Source organism: Phalaenopsis equestris, unplaced genomic scaffold, assembly GCF_001263595.1.
Source record: "Phalaenopsis equestris unplaced genomic scaffold, ASM126359v1 Scaffold000329, whole genome shotgun sequence".
NCBI classification, from domain to species: domain Eukaryota; kingdom Viridiplantae; phylum Streptophyta; class Magnoliopsida; order Asparagales; family Orchidaceae; genus Phalaenopsis; species Phalaenopsis equestris.
Genome location: NW_018164771.1, coordinates 237379 through 255515, shown reverse-complemented (window position 1 = coordinate 255515; position 18137 = coordinate 237379). Strand labels below are relative to the sequence as shown.

General features: G+C 35.7%; 1 protein-coding gene across 2 annotated transcripts in view; it reads left to right on the top strand.

The window, feature by feature from the left end:
• The window catches only part of LOC110025761 (uncharacterized protein At1g04910-like), a 93469-nt gene that overhangs the window by 8561 nt on the left and 66771 nt on the right, over positions 1 to 18137 (top strand). For both annotated transcript variants that reach the window (XM_020726407.1, XM_020726409.1), the window contains exons 6-7: positions 6286 to 6406; positions 6494 to 6637. In XM_020726407.1, the coding sequence (XP_020582066.1) occupies positions 6286 to 6406; positions 6494 to 6637 (265 nt within the window). The remainder of the gene's footprint in view (positions 1 to 6285; positions 6407 to 6493; positions 6638 to 18137) is intronic.

Here is an 18137-nt window from a genome sequence, read left to right as displayed (position 1 = left end):
TTTCATATTTTTCTAAAATTATATATATATATATATATATACGTAAATTAAAACGTTCTTCCGAAACGGGCAGTGAGATTTCAATTCCGGCTGCCGAGAGCTTCTTACGGACGACCCCCCAAACAACCTTTCTTTCTTTTTTTGTGCCGACAGTCCATGAGAACCGTTGTGATTACCCTCACACAGTCCCACTCTTGACTTCAATGGAACCCAAAACCCACTCTCTTCGCTTCAATGGGACCCACTCTTTAAGCGCTCATTGCTCTGGTTTCCCATCACTCTTAGCTTGCTAACTCGTTGTCCATAGAAGCCATTGAAAGACCATCTCACTACCTACCCATTGCTCTCACCCTGTACAATCTATTTTAAGTAACCTAATACATATTCTTAATCTAAATATATTTAGCTAAAAGAAAATAATATGTATAATTATCTAGAGAGGTAAATGAGAAGAGAAAAATTGGAAGTAATTTAAATAAGGAAATTCCTAATTATAGGAAACTCATAATTTAAATAAGAAAACTTCTAATTCTAGCTGCCTGATTTATGTCATTTTTGATTGATATCCCCCCCTCAAATTGATGCTGACTGATCAAGAAACATCAATTTGCCTACAAAAAATGATGACCTGCCGATAAAGAACCTTAGTAAATATAACAACCGTTTAAAGATCAGAAGAGATATGAGAAAGAGAAATAACACCATTATCATAGGCTTCTCGAATATAATGACAGTCCACTTCAATGTTTTTCGTGCGCTCATTAAAGACAAGATTAATAGTAATCTGGATAGCTCTAATATTATCTGCATAAAAAGAAGTAGACCCAAGTTAAGAAAAAACAAGCTCAACCAACAAACCCCGAAGCCAAATGATCACAGAACAAGCAGAGGTCATATCATGATATTCAGACTCAGTAGAAGACTTAGACACTTGATCTTGTTTCTTACTTTTCCAAGAAATTATAGAGTTTTCAAGAAAACATACACCAACCAGTAATAGATCAACGTGTATCAGAACAACCAACTCAATCAACATCACTATAGGTTGTTAAACGAATAAGAGACTCCGCAGAAAAGAACAAACTACGATGAGAAGTACCTTTCAAATGTCTAACAATATATCTAACTGCTGCTAAATGAAGATGTGTAGGTGTCTGCATAAATTGATTTACTTGTTGGATAACAAATGAGATAATAGGATGTGTGCTGGTTAAATACTTGAGACTCCCAACAAGTTGTCGATACAGAGATGGATCATTTAGAAAGTCAACATCATTCCGTTGATATTTAACATTCACTTCTAAAGGAGTATCACTAGGACGAACCTCTTGGAGACCAGCCAATGCAATGAGTTCCTTAATATAATTATGCTGATGAAGAAAAGTACTAGCGAGAGAAGAGTGAACCTCAAGACCTAAGAAATAAATTAAAGACTCAAAATCTTTCATATGAAAAGAACCCTGAATGAGTTTCTGCAACTGAGACAACAATTGAGTATTAGATTCTGTGATGACAATATTATCAACATAGACTAATAACAAAACAATTCCCTTGTCAGTTTTGCAAATAAATATTGAAGAATCATAATGACTTTGAATAAAAGAGAAGCTAAGAAAAATATTGCGAAACTATTCAAGCCAGACACGTAGAGCCTATTTCAAACCGTATAAAGACCGTTTAAGCTTACAAAATTCATGTGAGGATGTAGAAAACAAGCCTGATGAAGGAGTCATATAGATATCTTTCTTGAGGTTTCCATGCAAAAATGCATTCTTAATATCCGTCTGTCGTAAGAACCAACCTTTAGATGCAGCAATAGATAAAACAAGCCCGATGATTGTCATCTTAACCACGTGTGCAAATGTCTCTTCATAATAAATCCCATATTCCTGTCAATTGCCAAGAGCTACCTAGCTTGCCTTATATCTGTCAAGGGAACAATAAGATCAGAGCTTAAGAAAATAAACCCATTTACAACCAATGTGTTTAATACCTGCAGGACATGAAACAATATCCCAAGTGTGATTGTTTTGAAGTTCCTAAATATCCTCTTGCATGGTTTTTATCCAACAAGCCTGTTTAGCAACCTAAGAATAAGAGGTAGGAACTATAGTATTAGTTAAAATTGCAGAATAGTCATATCTATCCGGAAGTCAAATGTGCCAAGTTGATCGTCAAAGAATCATTGGAGCATTTTCATGAGCAGAGTCGGAAAGGACTGGAGGTGAAGGGGGCAGGTGTCGTGTGTAGACAAGATAAGGCTTTATCCATTTATCAAAAGAAGAATCATTAAAGTGATGACGTACAACAATATCAGATGTCAAAAGATGATGCTGAAAATAATATTCATGTTCAAAGAAAATCACATTCCAAGAGGTACGCTATCGATTATTAATCGAATCATAAAACACAAAACCTTTATGATTAGACTTATGACCCATAAAGGCACATCGAACAGACTGGGTATCCAACTTATGAAGTTCGTGAGCAGTTAAATGAACAAAACAAACACATCCGAAAGTATGTAGCATATGATAATTATGATGTTTATAAAAAATTCAATAGTAAGGAGAATCAAATTTTAATTGCTGAGATGATAAGCAATTAATGAAATAAACTGCACTAAATAAAGCTTCAATCCAAAACTTAGCTGAAACAGAAGATTCTAACAACAATTTGCTCACCATATTCAACATATGTCGATTTTTCGTTTAACAACTCTATTTCGCTGAGATATATAAGGACATGAACGCTGTGAAACAATGCCCTTGTTATGAAGAAATGTTTGAAACTCATGAGACGTGTATTTATCATCATTGTCGGATAATAAATTTTAATACATGTGGATAATTGAGTTTCAATATATGTTAAAAAGATTTGAAACACGGTAAACACTTCTGCTTTGAAATACAAAAAATAAATTTATGTGAATCGACTGTAATCGACAATAAATATCATAAAATATTTATACTGAGTACGTGAAATAAACAGTGTAATTCTCTAAACATTACTATGAATAATGTCAAAATATTTATTAGCATGACTATCAAAAATAGGAAAATGCAATGTCTTACTTTTGTCCAGTTTACAAGAAGAACAATCAACTAATAAATTTTTATCTGTAGAACAAAAAACACCACTTTGCGACAAATGATTCAAAATAATATTATTCAGAGGACCTAATCATGTATGTTAGACGTCAGCCTTATTTGTAAGAACTGAAGAAGCTAATGACAAAGTCTGAGGAATGGTAAATTATAATGGAAATAAACTGTTCACTTTAGGCTCTTCGTTATCACCTTCCTTGGCACCAGATTTTGCACAATGCCACCCTCACGAGAAAAGTGTATATCACAGTTATTATCCACCATTCGACCAACAGAAAGTAAACTAGTTGATAATTTAGGAGAAACCAAGACATGTTGGATGAAGGAGCTAATATTAATAACTATCATAATTTGAATATTATTTTCATCAACTACCTGAATATATTATCAATATACAGGCGTTGATTATGCAATAAATCAGATGTGTCAGTCATATGATTTGTGACGCCGTAATCAACAACCCAAGGAGAAGGAACATAAGTAATAATCTTATCTTTCCCTTGAAGACCAAGAACAAAAAAGACAGAAATAATCATCTGTTGAACCATATCTGGTGTGAGAATAGATTGATTATTGCCAGCAACTGTAGATGTCGAACCAAGATTTTGAGAGTCAGATGTAACAATATGAAGGGCTTGTGGTATGTGGTTTTGAGGCCGTGCAAGACACTCCTTAATAATATGTTCGTATTGTTTGCAATAATTACAAAACTTCTTACTACAATGGCGGACAATATGACAAAATTTTTTGTTACCTCGGGTATGAGCAGTATATGCAACATTATCTATTTCAGATGATTCACGAGCTACACCGATAGCAGCTTGTGTTGCTAATCTTTGTTCTTTGCTCAATAATTGACTAAAACATACATCCAAACAAGTAACCAGATATCTATTCAGCATCCCAACCCGAGCAGTTTCAAATTCAGGTCCGAGCTTCATCAAAAACTGATCACGACGACTCACTTCATGAACAGTTTGAAGACCATCTCAATTCTCCTTTGACACCTTAACATAGATAATACCAGAATATTTACTCCATAAATTAAATAAGTCAGCATAATTTTGTTCAATATAGAGAATACATGATTATAATTACTCATAACAAGTACAAATTGAAAGCGTTTTGTAGTATTATTTTGATTGTAGACTCGCTTCGAGTATTCACATATTTTTTTTAACTGTGTCAAAGGGTCGTAAATTGTTCACCATATGAACTTCAATAGATCCCAAAATCCAAGAAACGATCCGAGCATCCTTTGTCTCCCATTGACTAAGATCTGTTAGCTCTGTATGTGCTCAAGAAGACCCATCAATATGACCTCAAAGCTCATTCTCATTCAAAAACATCTTGAAATGAAATTCTGATGCTGCATAATTCTTTCCCGCAAATTTGATAGCTAAAATTTCATGTATTTTCTCAAACGACATTCTAAATAGAATTGTCACTCACAAGTTGAATATTAAGAAAGTTGTTGATCGAAATTAATCAAACTAAAATCAAAGAAAACCAACAACCAACAGTTCTAAGAATAAAAAGAAAACTACAGATTCAAGAAAGTATTCAGTTGTGTGACTTTGATACCGTAACAATTTTTGAGAAAATTGGCTGAATGCCTTTTTTCCTTTGCTTTCATTCCAATAAAAAATAATTTGTACAATCTATTTTAGGTAACCTAATACATATTCTTAATCTAAATATATTCAACTATAAAGGAAGAATATGTACAATTAACAAGAGAGGTAAATTAGGAGAGAAAAATTGGAAGCAATTTAAATAAGAAAACTCTTAAGGGAACTCCTAATTTAAATAAGGAAACTCCTAATCCTAGCTGTCTGATTTCTATCATTCTTAATTGATACTGGGGAAGCTTGAAAATGTACCACTTCATCCGCACCTATATTGTATGTTTTGGGAAAAGATGCAAGCCATTTATTGATGGTGGAAGCTCCATTAATGTTGTTAGAAAGTCGATCCTTTCATGCTTAGCAATTGACATCTAGTCCCATCAAAATTCAAGCCATTTATTTGTTTGGCTTACCCTCCACCATTACGCCTTTAAACTTCATGATGGCTTCCTCTTACGAGGACCACTTGGCTTTCAACTCATCTAGAGAGACATTCCTATAAGCAGTAACATGCAGGTGGTTTAGCCAACATGATAGTAGTGATGAGGCTGTCAGACTTATCAAGATTATTTTATTATCCCTTCATAAAATAAGATTTTACTCGTGGCATCATTTAATGTTATAATTGCTATTATGGCAAGCAAATCAAACATCCCTTGGGACCATGCACGGCATTACCAATCCTAAATTTCCTATATATTTAGGGGTTGTTTGGGATCACTTTTATTTTCTAATTACTATTTTTTATTTATTTTTGTTTTTTTTATATTTTGATTTGAAACAAAATATTTTTTAGCTATTTGATTAAAGTATGATTATTCTTAAAAATAAGTAAAATACTTAAAAAAGTTGTTTTGAGCGTTGAAAAAACAAGTTAAAAAATATGCTCAATAAACATGTTTTAAAAATATCAAGAAAAAAAAAACTAAATTGATCCCAAACAAGCTCTTAGTTCATGGTTTGCCAAAAACATAACTCAATATTTGTTATACCTGACCTATTCTTCGAGATCCCCCCTTTTTCCCCGAAACTAAGACTAATGATTCATGCATATCTCATTTTTGCTGTTGATATATAGTTTCTTTGTACGAGCTTTTTTTTGTTCGTAGCTTTTGGTCATGATAATTTATTTGTTGAATATTATTGCGAAGTTAGCACTATTATTACCTTGTAGAGTTAACTACTAGCCCTTTGTATTGCCTACGAATGTTGCTGTAAGTGGATTAAGTTATTTTCTTTGCTCTAGTCCCCATTGAAGGTTGTCGACCAATCTTATTCCTTTCTAACACTCATATTATTGCGTTATAATTGTTTTTTTATTTTTATTTTTTATTGCTTGATTAAGATTAGTTGATAAAAATAAGTCATCTCATAGTTTAACTGTCTTTGTAATGTTATTATTGCTGGTAAAAGATCTCACATAAGCTTAAATTTGTATTATGAGTTCTCTTACACCAAATTCAAAGATTTTATTGCTCATATTATTAGATTTCATATATCTATTGAACCAGTATTGTTAAAGCGAATGACTATTAATTTCTGTTTGTTAGCCAGTTTGGCGATATATATCAAGAGGAGTACTTTATCAATTACCTACAAGCTGATATTAAAATTGTGAAGGATCTACCAGTTGAATTGCAGTCATTAGACTTGGAGGCAATAGGTAGTCTTGTAAGTATGCACTTCTTGAAATTTTGAGTATTGGTGCAATAGTTATGATGAATTGTTCTAAATATTTTAATTTTGAATATATATCAGATCACTGATGCAGAAATCATGAAAGAGGCAAAGCCAAGTTTTTATGTAAAAAAGATTTTGCCTATCTTGCTTAAAAATAGGTTGGTTCATTTTACTGGATTCGGGAATCGCCTAGCTTTTGACCCCATACCATTTGATTTGCAGGTACGTTATTGCATGATGCCAGCTTGTTTGGAACACCCTCACATCAATCTATAGTTAATATGGTTTAAAATAGAAATTGGCCTTGTTTATCATATTCGTAAATGCATATTTTGGTTAATATTCTTAATTTATTAGCTCAATATACTTGAATAGCACAATAAAGTAATTGCTCCTAACCATATTTGTTAATAGCAAATAGCACACCATAGAGCAAATGCATTTGTGGAGCCGTAATGCATAGTGCACATGCACTAATTTAAACATTATACAAAATATAAAAAAAAAAGAGAAAAATGCAGTTAATTCTAAATATTGGATTGAAAAATAAATCATTATAATAATGAAAACAATCAAAGTGATGCTTAGGTTCAATACTCAGTACCTCAACCAATAGATGAAAATTGATGACATAAATAAAAAAATATTATACTCTTTAGAAGCCACGCCTCTGACTCATTAAAAAATTTGATAACTATGTGTTCAAATAACATTATTCGTTCTTCTAATCATTTGAAACTTTTAATCAGTCAATGCCTTAAAATTCATTAAAAAATTTGATAACTTAATAGTTCATGTCATATTTGATTCTAGTTTAGAGTAAAAAAAGTCTATTTTTAGGGCCATCATTTTATGAACAAAATGGAAAAGTAGAAAAATAACTTCCATTTGAGTTTACTAATAAATTAGTGAAGCCATTTAGCGAAAGTAAGATATTAATATCAAAGTGAAAAGCTAAAATGAACATAAATGGAGCTTCGAAGCCTTGAACTATTAAGGGGATATCACGAATGGGAGTGGCAACAGATCGTTGACTAAACAATTGCATGAATCATACTCTTCATTTTTTGGATTCCTTAAAGTAACTGTTTCTATTTGAGCCACTCCATTCGATTTTCCCGTGTCCAATCTTGGAAACCTAAAATTTGAGATCTTGAAGACAAAATCACTTATATTAATCGAGAGTCTTTTTAAGTGATCCCGGTCATTTAAAATGTGATTAACTATAGGTGTTTGCCTCTATAGAAAACTTGGAATCCAGGTAAAATAAACTTTTTTTAATCCTTATATTAGGTAGGGGAACTTGCCGACTATATATAAAAGTTTTGTAGACCAAACAGATGTAACAAATTCCTTAGTTTAGGTGGTTGAGCCTACTGTCAAGTGGTATGCTTATCCTTTGGGATAGTGCATTACTTGTGGTATCACACTCAGCTATCCAAACTATTCAATATGTGAGACTCGTTTGGTCTCATCTATTTTTAAATTAAAATATTACTTTCAAAAATCATATGTACATCAAAACTATTTTCATCTTTGCAAAATCATCATTCTTTTCAAAATAATGGCTGATACTAAGCAGATTAAAATTGATAAAAACTTGGTAAAAAATAAGTTTGACAGTAGTTTAACTGGATCACTGTTCACATTAAATGATTATCCTCCAGCAATATAATGAAAACAAAGAAAATTGATTATCCTCCCCCAGCCAAAGTGTAGACATGCCTAGTGGATATCTTATCCTTATGTCACTGATATGTCGATTTAAATCAGTTAATATAAGCACTCATAACATTAAATAATCATCAAGTTAGTGATCTATAATACACCTAACTTCCCCCTCTGAATATTAAAGACCTTTCATCATGTTGAAACACAACTTAAATCAGTAGCCTACAAGAAAGTTAATTTTATTTCTCGAATATCTCTGCAAAAATATTGTCCTTAGAATTCCCTGCTTTGGTTTTTGTAATATGTGAAAAAATAAAAACATAGAAAGCATGCCAAATAAATTGTTTCCTCGCATTCTACATCAACGTAATAAAACCTTCATTTTCTATTACACAGTTTAAAAAAACTATGTATTTTCAACAAGAAATCGGTGTGATAATGAACCAAAATTGCAAGAAAAAAAAGGTAATCAACGGGTTTATTTATAAAAAAAAACTAACCTGACAACGACAAGGTGTACAAGGCCCAACTTGTCCAACTTCCTCTGTAGAGACAATCTGATGACCACGCTCTTGTGCTTCCCACCACTCATTATCAATATTAAGAAAAGCCGGTTGTGCAATCCCATTATAATTCCCATCTCCCCGGGTTTGACAAGAATCAATATCATCAACAAAGGCCTTCATTTGCATATCTAGAATTGGATGCTCAACTTTGGTCTTCCTAAATGAGAAGGCAGGACCATGATTTGCCTTACTTTGTTGTTCTGCAAGATTTTGATTTATTTCCATCTTTGGATTTCTGCTAAAGTTGCCTAGCCCATCTGACTGCTGGGGCAAAAGTAATGGTATGTCTTGATAAGAATGGGAGTTGCAGCAGATCGTTGACTAAACAATTACATGCACCCTACTCTTCATTTATTTGTATTCCTTAAAATAATTGTTTCTATTTGAGCCACTTTCATTCGATTTTCCCGTGCCAATCTTGGAAACCTAAACTTTATCAAATGGTTAAAGGTGTTGAAGAAAGTTTGAAGTGAGGTGGTCGTGATGTTCTATGCTCTAAATGCTCGTCAAAGCGATTTGAAACGTGTGCTCGACAAGTTGAGCTTCAATCTTGGAGTGATGGGTTCAATGAGTTGGGCACAAAAGCTCTTGTACAATATTGGTAGAAAGGAGGAGAGTTCACGTAGAAGGAGAGATCTTAGCATGCGAGATGGTGGAGCATCGAGGTTAAGAAAGAGAAGGTTGAGAACTCTCAGGTTTATTTGATTCATATCATTAATCAAAACTAAACTTAAATTTTAATCCATAAATAAAATTGAACAAAGTAAATAATTAATATATGCAAACTAGTAAATTTAGTTTCAAGACCTAATCAAAATACTATACACTATAGGAGCAATACGTCAAGCACCTTTGCTAATGAATAGCGCAACTAGTGCATGCATTTCAGTCCTCCCTAGTGCGCCATGCAAATGATATTAGGGGTATGTTGTGCTACACTATGCATCATGCAGGTGCCATTTAATTTTTTTGATAGACATGATTTGAACTACATTTTTAATCCTACAAAAAACACTTGGTAGGGAGTACTAAATAATGAAATATCTAGATTTTTTTTAAATGATAACTTTGGATTCTAGATGTTCATTGTCGGCCAAATAAATGTTGCGGATTCTTTATTTAAGATTTAACTTAATTTAATTATGGATAGATATGTGATTATAACTTTATAAAATAATATTTTTAACTTTGGAGAATAATGTATCAATTTAATTTATATATGACTATAATTTTGAATAATAATAATATTTTAATTTAAAAAAGTGAGACCGAATGGATCTCATATATTTGATAGTCTAGATAATTGAGCACGGTACCACAAGCAGTACACTATCCCGAAAGATAAACATGTCATTTGTTAGTAGGCTTAACCACATAAATTAAAGAGTTTGCGACGTTCATTCGATCTGCGAAACCTCATTTTTTTTATAAGCCGACAAATTCTTCTATTTAACATAGAAGATTAAATAGGATTTATATTAAGCTGTGTTCTTAAATTCCCTATAGAGGCACACCCCTATAGTTAATTACATTTTAAGTAATCAAAATTACCTAAGAAAACTCTTGATTAAGATTAGTGGTTCTGCCTTCAAGATTTCAAAGTTTAAGTTTTCAAGATTGAATATAAGAAAATCAAAAGAGAAGAGCTCAAAATAGGAACAATTATTTTTCAGGAGCCAAATGAGTGAAGGGTGGGGGAAGTCACAGATTCGAGGGGGAACCCGGTGACTTCCCAACTATCCTGCTATTAGACTTTAATTTTGAAAATACGTTATTTGATGTTTCTTTCTGTCAGTTTTATTATTTAGGACTTACACTCGCACGATACGTAATTGTGCAAATGACCTAGGAAGATAGGAATATTTACGTCGTACCGAACGCCAACCTTGGAATCCTATAGAGAATTATGACTTATAATGCACAATAGAGTGGTGCAAAGGCTTAAAACTGAAGTGAGGATTTATGTCGCACTAAGCGGACTACCTCGAAGTCCAATGTGTTTGTTTTTTATTTTATAAAAATTTCAACTGAAGTTCGTCATTCCCTTCATTGTTGTGGTCTCGATCGTCGCCCTCCACCCGGTCGATTCCTCGTTCCGCTTCCTGTAAAGACTACTCCAAGCTCCTTAACATATCAGTCATAGGTTCAGGGTTTGGTGTGTATATATATATACAGTTGTTAGGTCAGTGATTCGCCATAGGATGCCTTCTAAACCGGATGTCCTACTGTCCTCTATTCTAAAGACCCTTGCAAGTTTGTAAAAGTAACACGAATAATAAAACAGAAACATGCTACAAAGCGCAATAAACAATAAACAGTAACATCGCAAGCATGAACTATACGTAAATCAGTAAAGTGCGGTAAAGGAAAACGGTAAGTAAAGAAAGGCAGTAAGGTGTGCAGTAAAGAAAGTAAAACGCTGTAAATATAGAACAAATATGTATATTTGATGGGTCTGTTGCTCCTGTAATAGAATTCGTTGTCGCAGGTACAATTAAACGAGCATAATAAAAGAATTTAACAGATGGGTAAGCATGCATTTACATAAATAGGTGTGAATAGCAAAACATATTTAGACAACTCAAGGAAAGCCACAAATGACACATGGTAACTCGAAGAAAACTTTTTGAAAATGTGTGGAAAATCCGAAGTAAATCACGAATGATCTGCAAAAACTCCAATAAAACTGTAGGAAACGTATGAAAAATCTGAGAAAAGAAAGAAAACCTTAAACATTCGGGTCGGGGTAGACTCAAATTTAGTTATTCTCGAGAGACTTCAAAGGAAACAATTGGTCATCCGTATGTACAGAACCAGACATTCAACTAGAAATTTTCAACAATACAATCTTAGGAGAGCAATCCTTCCTCCAGTGCAGCTAATTGACAAGTAGACAATCAAATTATATTACTTAAAATTTATATTTTGGCATGCATATAAGCAAAATTAAAATCTATTTTAGTAGTCGAAATATTTTGTAAATATTGTATCTGTTCTTTTCGTTATATTTTATAAATTTAATTGTCCACAAATTGATTACACTGCCGGGCTAGGACCGCCAGCGGCCTAAGAAGGCAATAGTCCTTGCTAGTCTAGTGTCAGTGAATAATATTATCATTTTACATTTTCCCCAGGTCCCTGGGTTGGGTGCCGTTGTTGTAGGATGCAATATTATTTCGCTTTACCACCTAATGTCTTTGTCATCACGGCCTTGAACAAAAAAAAAAGATCGTCCAACTTACGACATTGCTTGATGGTTCATATATAGCAAGAGTTATGTATGTGAGCTTATGTTTAAGACATAAGCACGTAAATGAAACCAAGAAGCAATGAAAGAGAACCGAAAATAAATAAATGGGAAAAGGAATAAGCCTAACCCACATCCAAAACTAGTATAAGGAAGAGGCCAAGATGGCAGGAGGGTTAGCTTCAAATATTCACCCAATAGAACACCTCAAATAAATAATAAAATGAGCACATTTATCAATAGCTAACTCTTTTGCAAACCGCCGATGTAACAATCTAAAAGAAATGTATCGAAAGGCTCCAATTGCTAGCCCAAAACATCTCCAAAAGACGTATTTTAGAAGATTTCGCGCTGCACCCAATTCAATTGAAAACCTGCCCAAAAGTCGCACTTCAAAAGGGGCCCAAAGTGCAACTAAACTTCCCCGAACAAATATTAGAAGGGATTCGTATTGCAGTCAATTCAGCCCAAAGATTGGGCATTGAAACTCCTTCCAAACATCAAGAGGACCGATTCTCGAAAAGGGCACTCGAATTCTTCAACACCACAAAGATTAAAGCATTTAATCCCACTTTAAAATCAGCAGATTTGGGACGAGGTAGATTTGGGGCGAGAGCAGCAAAGGGGACCACCAAATCAACACAAAAGAACCCAACCAGCAGGTTTCGGGTAAGAGCAGGAAGGGCACCACCCAAAATCAACACAGGGATGCTCCACTAACAGGATTCGAGTAAGGGCACCACCCAAAATCAACACAGGATGCTCCACTAACAGGTTTCAGGTAAGGGCAGCAAGGGCAATTCTCAAAATCAACAGAAGGAGCGCCCAACCTGCATGTTTCGGGTAAGGGCAGCAAGAAAACCACCAAAATCAACACCCGGAGAGCCCAACTAAAAGGTTTTGAGCAAGGTCAGCAGGGAAACCACCAAAAATCAACAACAAGAATGCCCAAACTGCATGTTTCGGGTAAGGGCAGCAAGAAAACTACCAAAATCAACACAAAGAATGACCACCTGCAGATTTCAGATAGGGGCAACAAGGGAACCACGAAAACCAACACAAGGAGAGTCCAACCTGCATGTACCGGGTAAAGGAAGCAGGGAGACAAATCCCAACACAACACAAGAAGACTCCAACCAGCAGATTAAGGGGTAAGGGCAGCAAAGAAATAAGTTGAAAGTATTTGTATACATGCGGCATAATTCTTAACAATTTGGGTGGCATGAATGCAAAAGCCAGCAATTTAGGTGCTATAAATGTAAACATATAAGAAACAGATGGTAAATATGTAAATATTGAAGTTTAGGTGTTAGATATTCAAACCCGTAGCGATCGAGTGGTGTGTACGTAGATCTTCCAAAATTGAATCAACCCTTATTCCGTTCATCGTCAAAATAACCAAAACTCTCTCTTTTTCGATCAATCACAAACTTTACCTCGTTACAGAGTTGCTTAAACTTTAAACAATAAAGTATATCAAACATCTTTATCCCTACGATACCAAGCAGAATGAAATCATTCACCAGCATTACCCAACCGCCCCTTTCTTGTTCCATGGGTACATTTTCCATTTCATATAAACTGTATGCTTAGAGGGGAAACTTAGGCTTCTTGCATCCCTCGGCCGACATATAAATGGGCTAAATCCTCCATGATATATTATTACAAGCCCGCTAACTAGATTTCTCAATGTATTGGGTGACAGTAGGCACAAAAAAAAGTAAAGCTAGCTCAATAAAATTGTTGCTTATAAGGTATATCAAAACAAAAATCTGATATAGTGATATGCAGAAGTTGCCAGCATCATGCTGAAATTGCATAGTGGAGCATATCAAACTTCCTTGAGATGTAGCATAAGAAACGAGAAGAGTGATAGCCCATATTAAAAAAGGTAAGTTAATTAAATTTCTTAATCTGTGACTGAACTCCATGTTTTGCCTCTATCAACCGAACCAACAAAATGTACATATATCCATCAAACTAATCTATTATAGAAATGGAAATCATAATGCAAAACAGCCAAGAGAATAAGAGAAAACCAGCAGAAATATCGAGCAAACCACAAGAACATCGAGCAAACCGCAAGAATATCGAGCAAACAAGCAAATGCCGAAACCTCTCTTTGCCTCTCTATCCGACTCTCACGAGATGGAGAGGCAGGAAGCCTCACTGGTGTAGCCGGCGAGCAGGCCGTCGGTGAGAAGAGAGGGAGTTGCGAAGGTTCGGCTAGGGCTTCGCGAGAAGCGTAGATCGTCCCAGAGAGGGAGTTCGGTTGGGGAGCTGAGTGAAGAAGCCTTGTGTGCGATCGAGAAACTTTCGGAAGGGAGCCGAACGAGAGGGAAATCAGATGGTCTCGCCACTAGAAATCGAGAGTAGTCGAGGGTCTCGGGAAGGAGGGTGGAGCAAAGCTGCCGAGGGTTTCGGGAAGGAGGTTCTCGGGCAGAGGGTGTCGGGGAAGGATTCAGGGTCAACTCTTCACATGAAGGAGAAGGCGTGGGTGAGAAAATGTGGCGAGCAGGCTGTGGCGCGGCTAGGGCTCAGTCGAGCGGGATATGGGTTGGCGCGAAGAGGTCTCGAGCCGAAGTAGGCGAGCGCGCGGGCGAGCTAGTGATTTAAGAAAACAACTCTTTTTTTAATTTTATAATGTTTAATATTTAAAATCCCCGATTTACGTAGGTTTCGATTGAGCACGAAATCATATCGAAATTGAGTGTCTCTCATAGCTAAATTCGACGTTCCGAACGTGCTGACGCGGTTCGTTTCGTCATCCGGGATTATCCAGACAAATCTCATCGACAATTGGGTTGAAAATACGTCAAATTAAATTTTCTCAAAATTTTATTCCGTGATCGCTTATTTTAAAAATTAATTTTATTTTTAACAATCATGAAACTTTCCAATGGTGCAAATAATGTGAATTTTGATATTAACGTGCATCAAGTGCGTGAATTGTGGTACTCGCTCATCGTGATAGTGCGCGAAAGTCACAGTTGGTTTCCTAAGGCTTTAGATCCTATGGGTACTCGACTCGAGCTTCGTTACGTTGGTTTTAATCGGCTCAACCAAACGTTGAAGATTTAGAACCATTCATATGAAACTGCAAGGAGTCAAGAAGTGACTCGAATTTCTAGTTGGTGTGGATCCCTGACTAGTCCTTTAAGAGAGTCCAACAGGAAGTCCTAAGTCTAGACCATAGGCCCTAAGGAGAAGGAGAGACCTCACCAAAAATGAGGTCAATATTTATGTCCCTATTTATCCATTGAAAGGCATGCAGGGACAATGATTTACTAAATGAGTTTTATACAATTGTGGCCATCCCATTATCCCTTACAAACCCTTATTCTAGTTATCTCTCTCGCTCATCATTGTTGTTTTCCTCTTGTTCGATTAGAGAAGATACAAAGAAGACAATCTTTCCTCACTCTTGTTCGATTAGAGAAGATACAAAGAAGACAATTTGATGAGGTGAACATGATAAGAATTCGTGTGGATGAGAAGTGAGAGGGCCTAATTGTGCTTTTTCACCATGTTTTCCTAAGCAACAGTTTTAGAATTGAATATAGGCTTTCATAGAGTGTACTGAGGTAATATACTCTGTATGTATCGCATCTCTAATTATTGTCTGTACTGTACTAGTGTGTATATGTAGATGTTTGAGAATGTTCTGGAGCCAAGGTAGTGGTTTCAATATTGTCCAAATGATTGTAGGTGGAGTGGAATGGGTATCACATGCAGAGCTAGATTGGTAGTAACTAACATTTGGTTGTTACGCTCCCTTGAGTTCACAATCAGTAGAATTGATTGTGAGCTGAATGTTTCCGATGGCTATTTGATCAATGTGCTGAATCTGAATGTCTCCAGTGGCTATCTGATCTCTGTCGAAGTGGTGATCAATTTCCACAAATTTAGTCCTGGCATGGAATATGGGTTGAGTGTGATTGCAATTGCTGAGGTGTTCTCATAAATATTGGCGTGAGGTCATGAGAAACTCCCGAAGAAGTCTTCAAAGTTAGATGATGTCTGCCATAGCATCTGCGAAGGCCTTATTTTCCACTCTTGTTAATGATCTTGCGCCTGTCTTTTGCTTCTTTGCAATCTAGGAGATGAGGTTGTTACCGAGAAGTGAACAATATTCGGATGTGGACCTACGATCTTGAGTGTCCTGCCCAATCTGAATTGGAGTAGCTTATGAGCAAAAGGTAGTCTTGTGTGACTTGAAAACCATATTGTTAAAGTTTTGAGAAAAATAGACTAAATTCTGAATAGGTTCAATGTCTTTTCCCTTTGCTTTCATTCTATTAAATAATATATTAAATAACTATTTTAGGTACAAAATATTTTTTATAATCTATTTTAGGTAACTTAATAATACATATTAGGTAACTTAATAATACATAACTTAATAATACATATTCCTAATCTAAATATTCAGTTAAAAGGGAAATAAATCATAATAAAGATGTTGAAAATAATTTAAATAAGGAAGCTCCTAATTATAGAAAACTCCTAATTTAACTGCCTAATTTTCATCTTTCCTGATTGACATCCTCCCTCAAATTGATGTTGACCGATCAAGAAGCATCAATTTGCCAACAACAAACTGATAACACTGCTGAGACCAAAAAATCCTCAAGTCGTGAGTGCCGAAGCCTCAAAGACAACTTCTGAACCATAACATGATTTGAGCAAAGAAAAACAAAATTTTTTTATCATTGTCGTCCAAAAATTCTAATCATAGCCACAAGAAGGATCCGCTTCCAGTTACACGATCCAAATGCTACTGATCATAGCCCACAATTAGGTTCCAGTTACACGATCCAGATGCTATATATCATAGCTTACAAATAGGATCCGTGTCCTGATCTAAATTCTACCGATCATAGCTCACAAATAAGATCCAATTACACGACCCAAATGCTATCGATCATAGCCTAAAAGTAGGATTCTGTTCTGATCCAAATGCTACCGATCATAGCCTATAAATGGGATCCAGTTATGTGATCCAGATGCTATCGATCATAGACTACAAGTAGAATCCGTGTCCTGATACAAATGCTACCAATCATAACCCACAAATAGGATCCAGTTACACGATCCATATGTTATCAATCATAGCCTACAAGTAAGATCCACGTTCTGATCCAAATGCTACTGATTATAGCCCACAAGTAGGATCCGTGTCCTGTTATACGATCCAAATGCTATTGATTCTTCCTGCGACGACAATTTGTTCTCTGATCTTCACGCTAAAAGTGCTAAACTCGAGATGTCGAAGCTTTGGGTCTAGGAAGGAGTGTCGAAGTCTTCAATCCTTGGGTGCGACGAAAAAGCCAAAGTTGAAGCAGAAGAAGCAGTCGAAGATGCCGCAGAAGCAGCGATGGCTGACGAAGGAGATACGAAGCGGACTAAGCGAACTAGATCGAAGATTGCAGGTGAGACTTGAATCACAAACGAGATAACTGTTGACCTCATTTTTGGTGAGGTCTAGTCTTCCTCTTAGGGTTTAGGATCTAGCCTTAGGGATCTCCCTTCGACTATCTTAGAACCTTAGAAGTGAGACCCGCTTCTTTCTAGAAATTCAACCCACTTCTGTCCCCTTTTAGAGTTTCGCGTGTGTGGTATCGATTTCTAGCACTTAGAAGGGTGAAACCAACATGAGAAAACCCAAAAGGGATCCCTATAGGACCTTCCTGAGACTTAGAGTGACCTTTTGCACAATTTGCACTCCCGCGCACAAAGCTTCGCAATTCGTAGAGTCGACGCGTCCGATCGCCACAATTCGCATCGCTTGCACTGTTGCCCGTCGAAGGCTCAAATAAACTTTTTGAAACGATCGATCACGGGTCAAAATTTTTTTGTAAAATTTGAATTTTGACGCATTTTTGACCCGATTGTCGACGACGTCGTCCGAGCGACCCCGGATGACGAAACGGACTGCGCCAACGCGTCTAGAACAAGAGCGTCGATTTTGCGTAGGGAGGATACTCATTTTGTTACGATGCCGCGCGCGAATAAATCACATATAATTTAATATATATATATATATATATATATATTTATATATGTATATATGTATATATATTAATTTATATAAAGTTTTTTTTACCCCTTTCCTCTTTAAACACTAAATCCCTAAACTCACGCACCCGAGCTCTGCTTCCCTTTCCCTCTCCCGTTCGCGTGTATGACCCTTTCCCTTTCTCCCTCTCGCGCCGCCCCAGCCCCTCCCCTCCCCCCC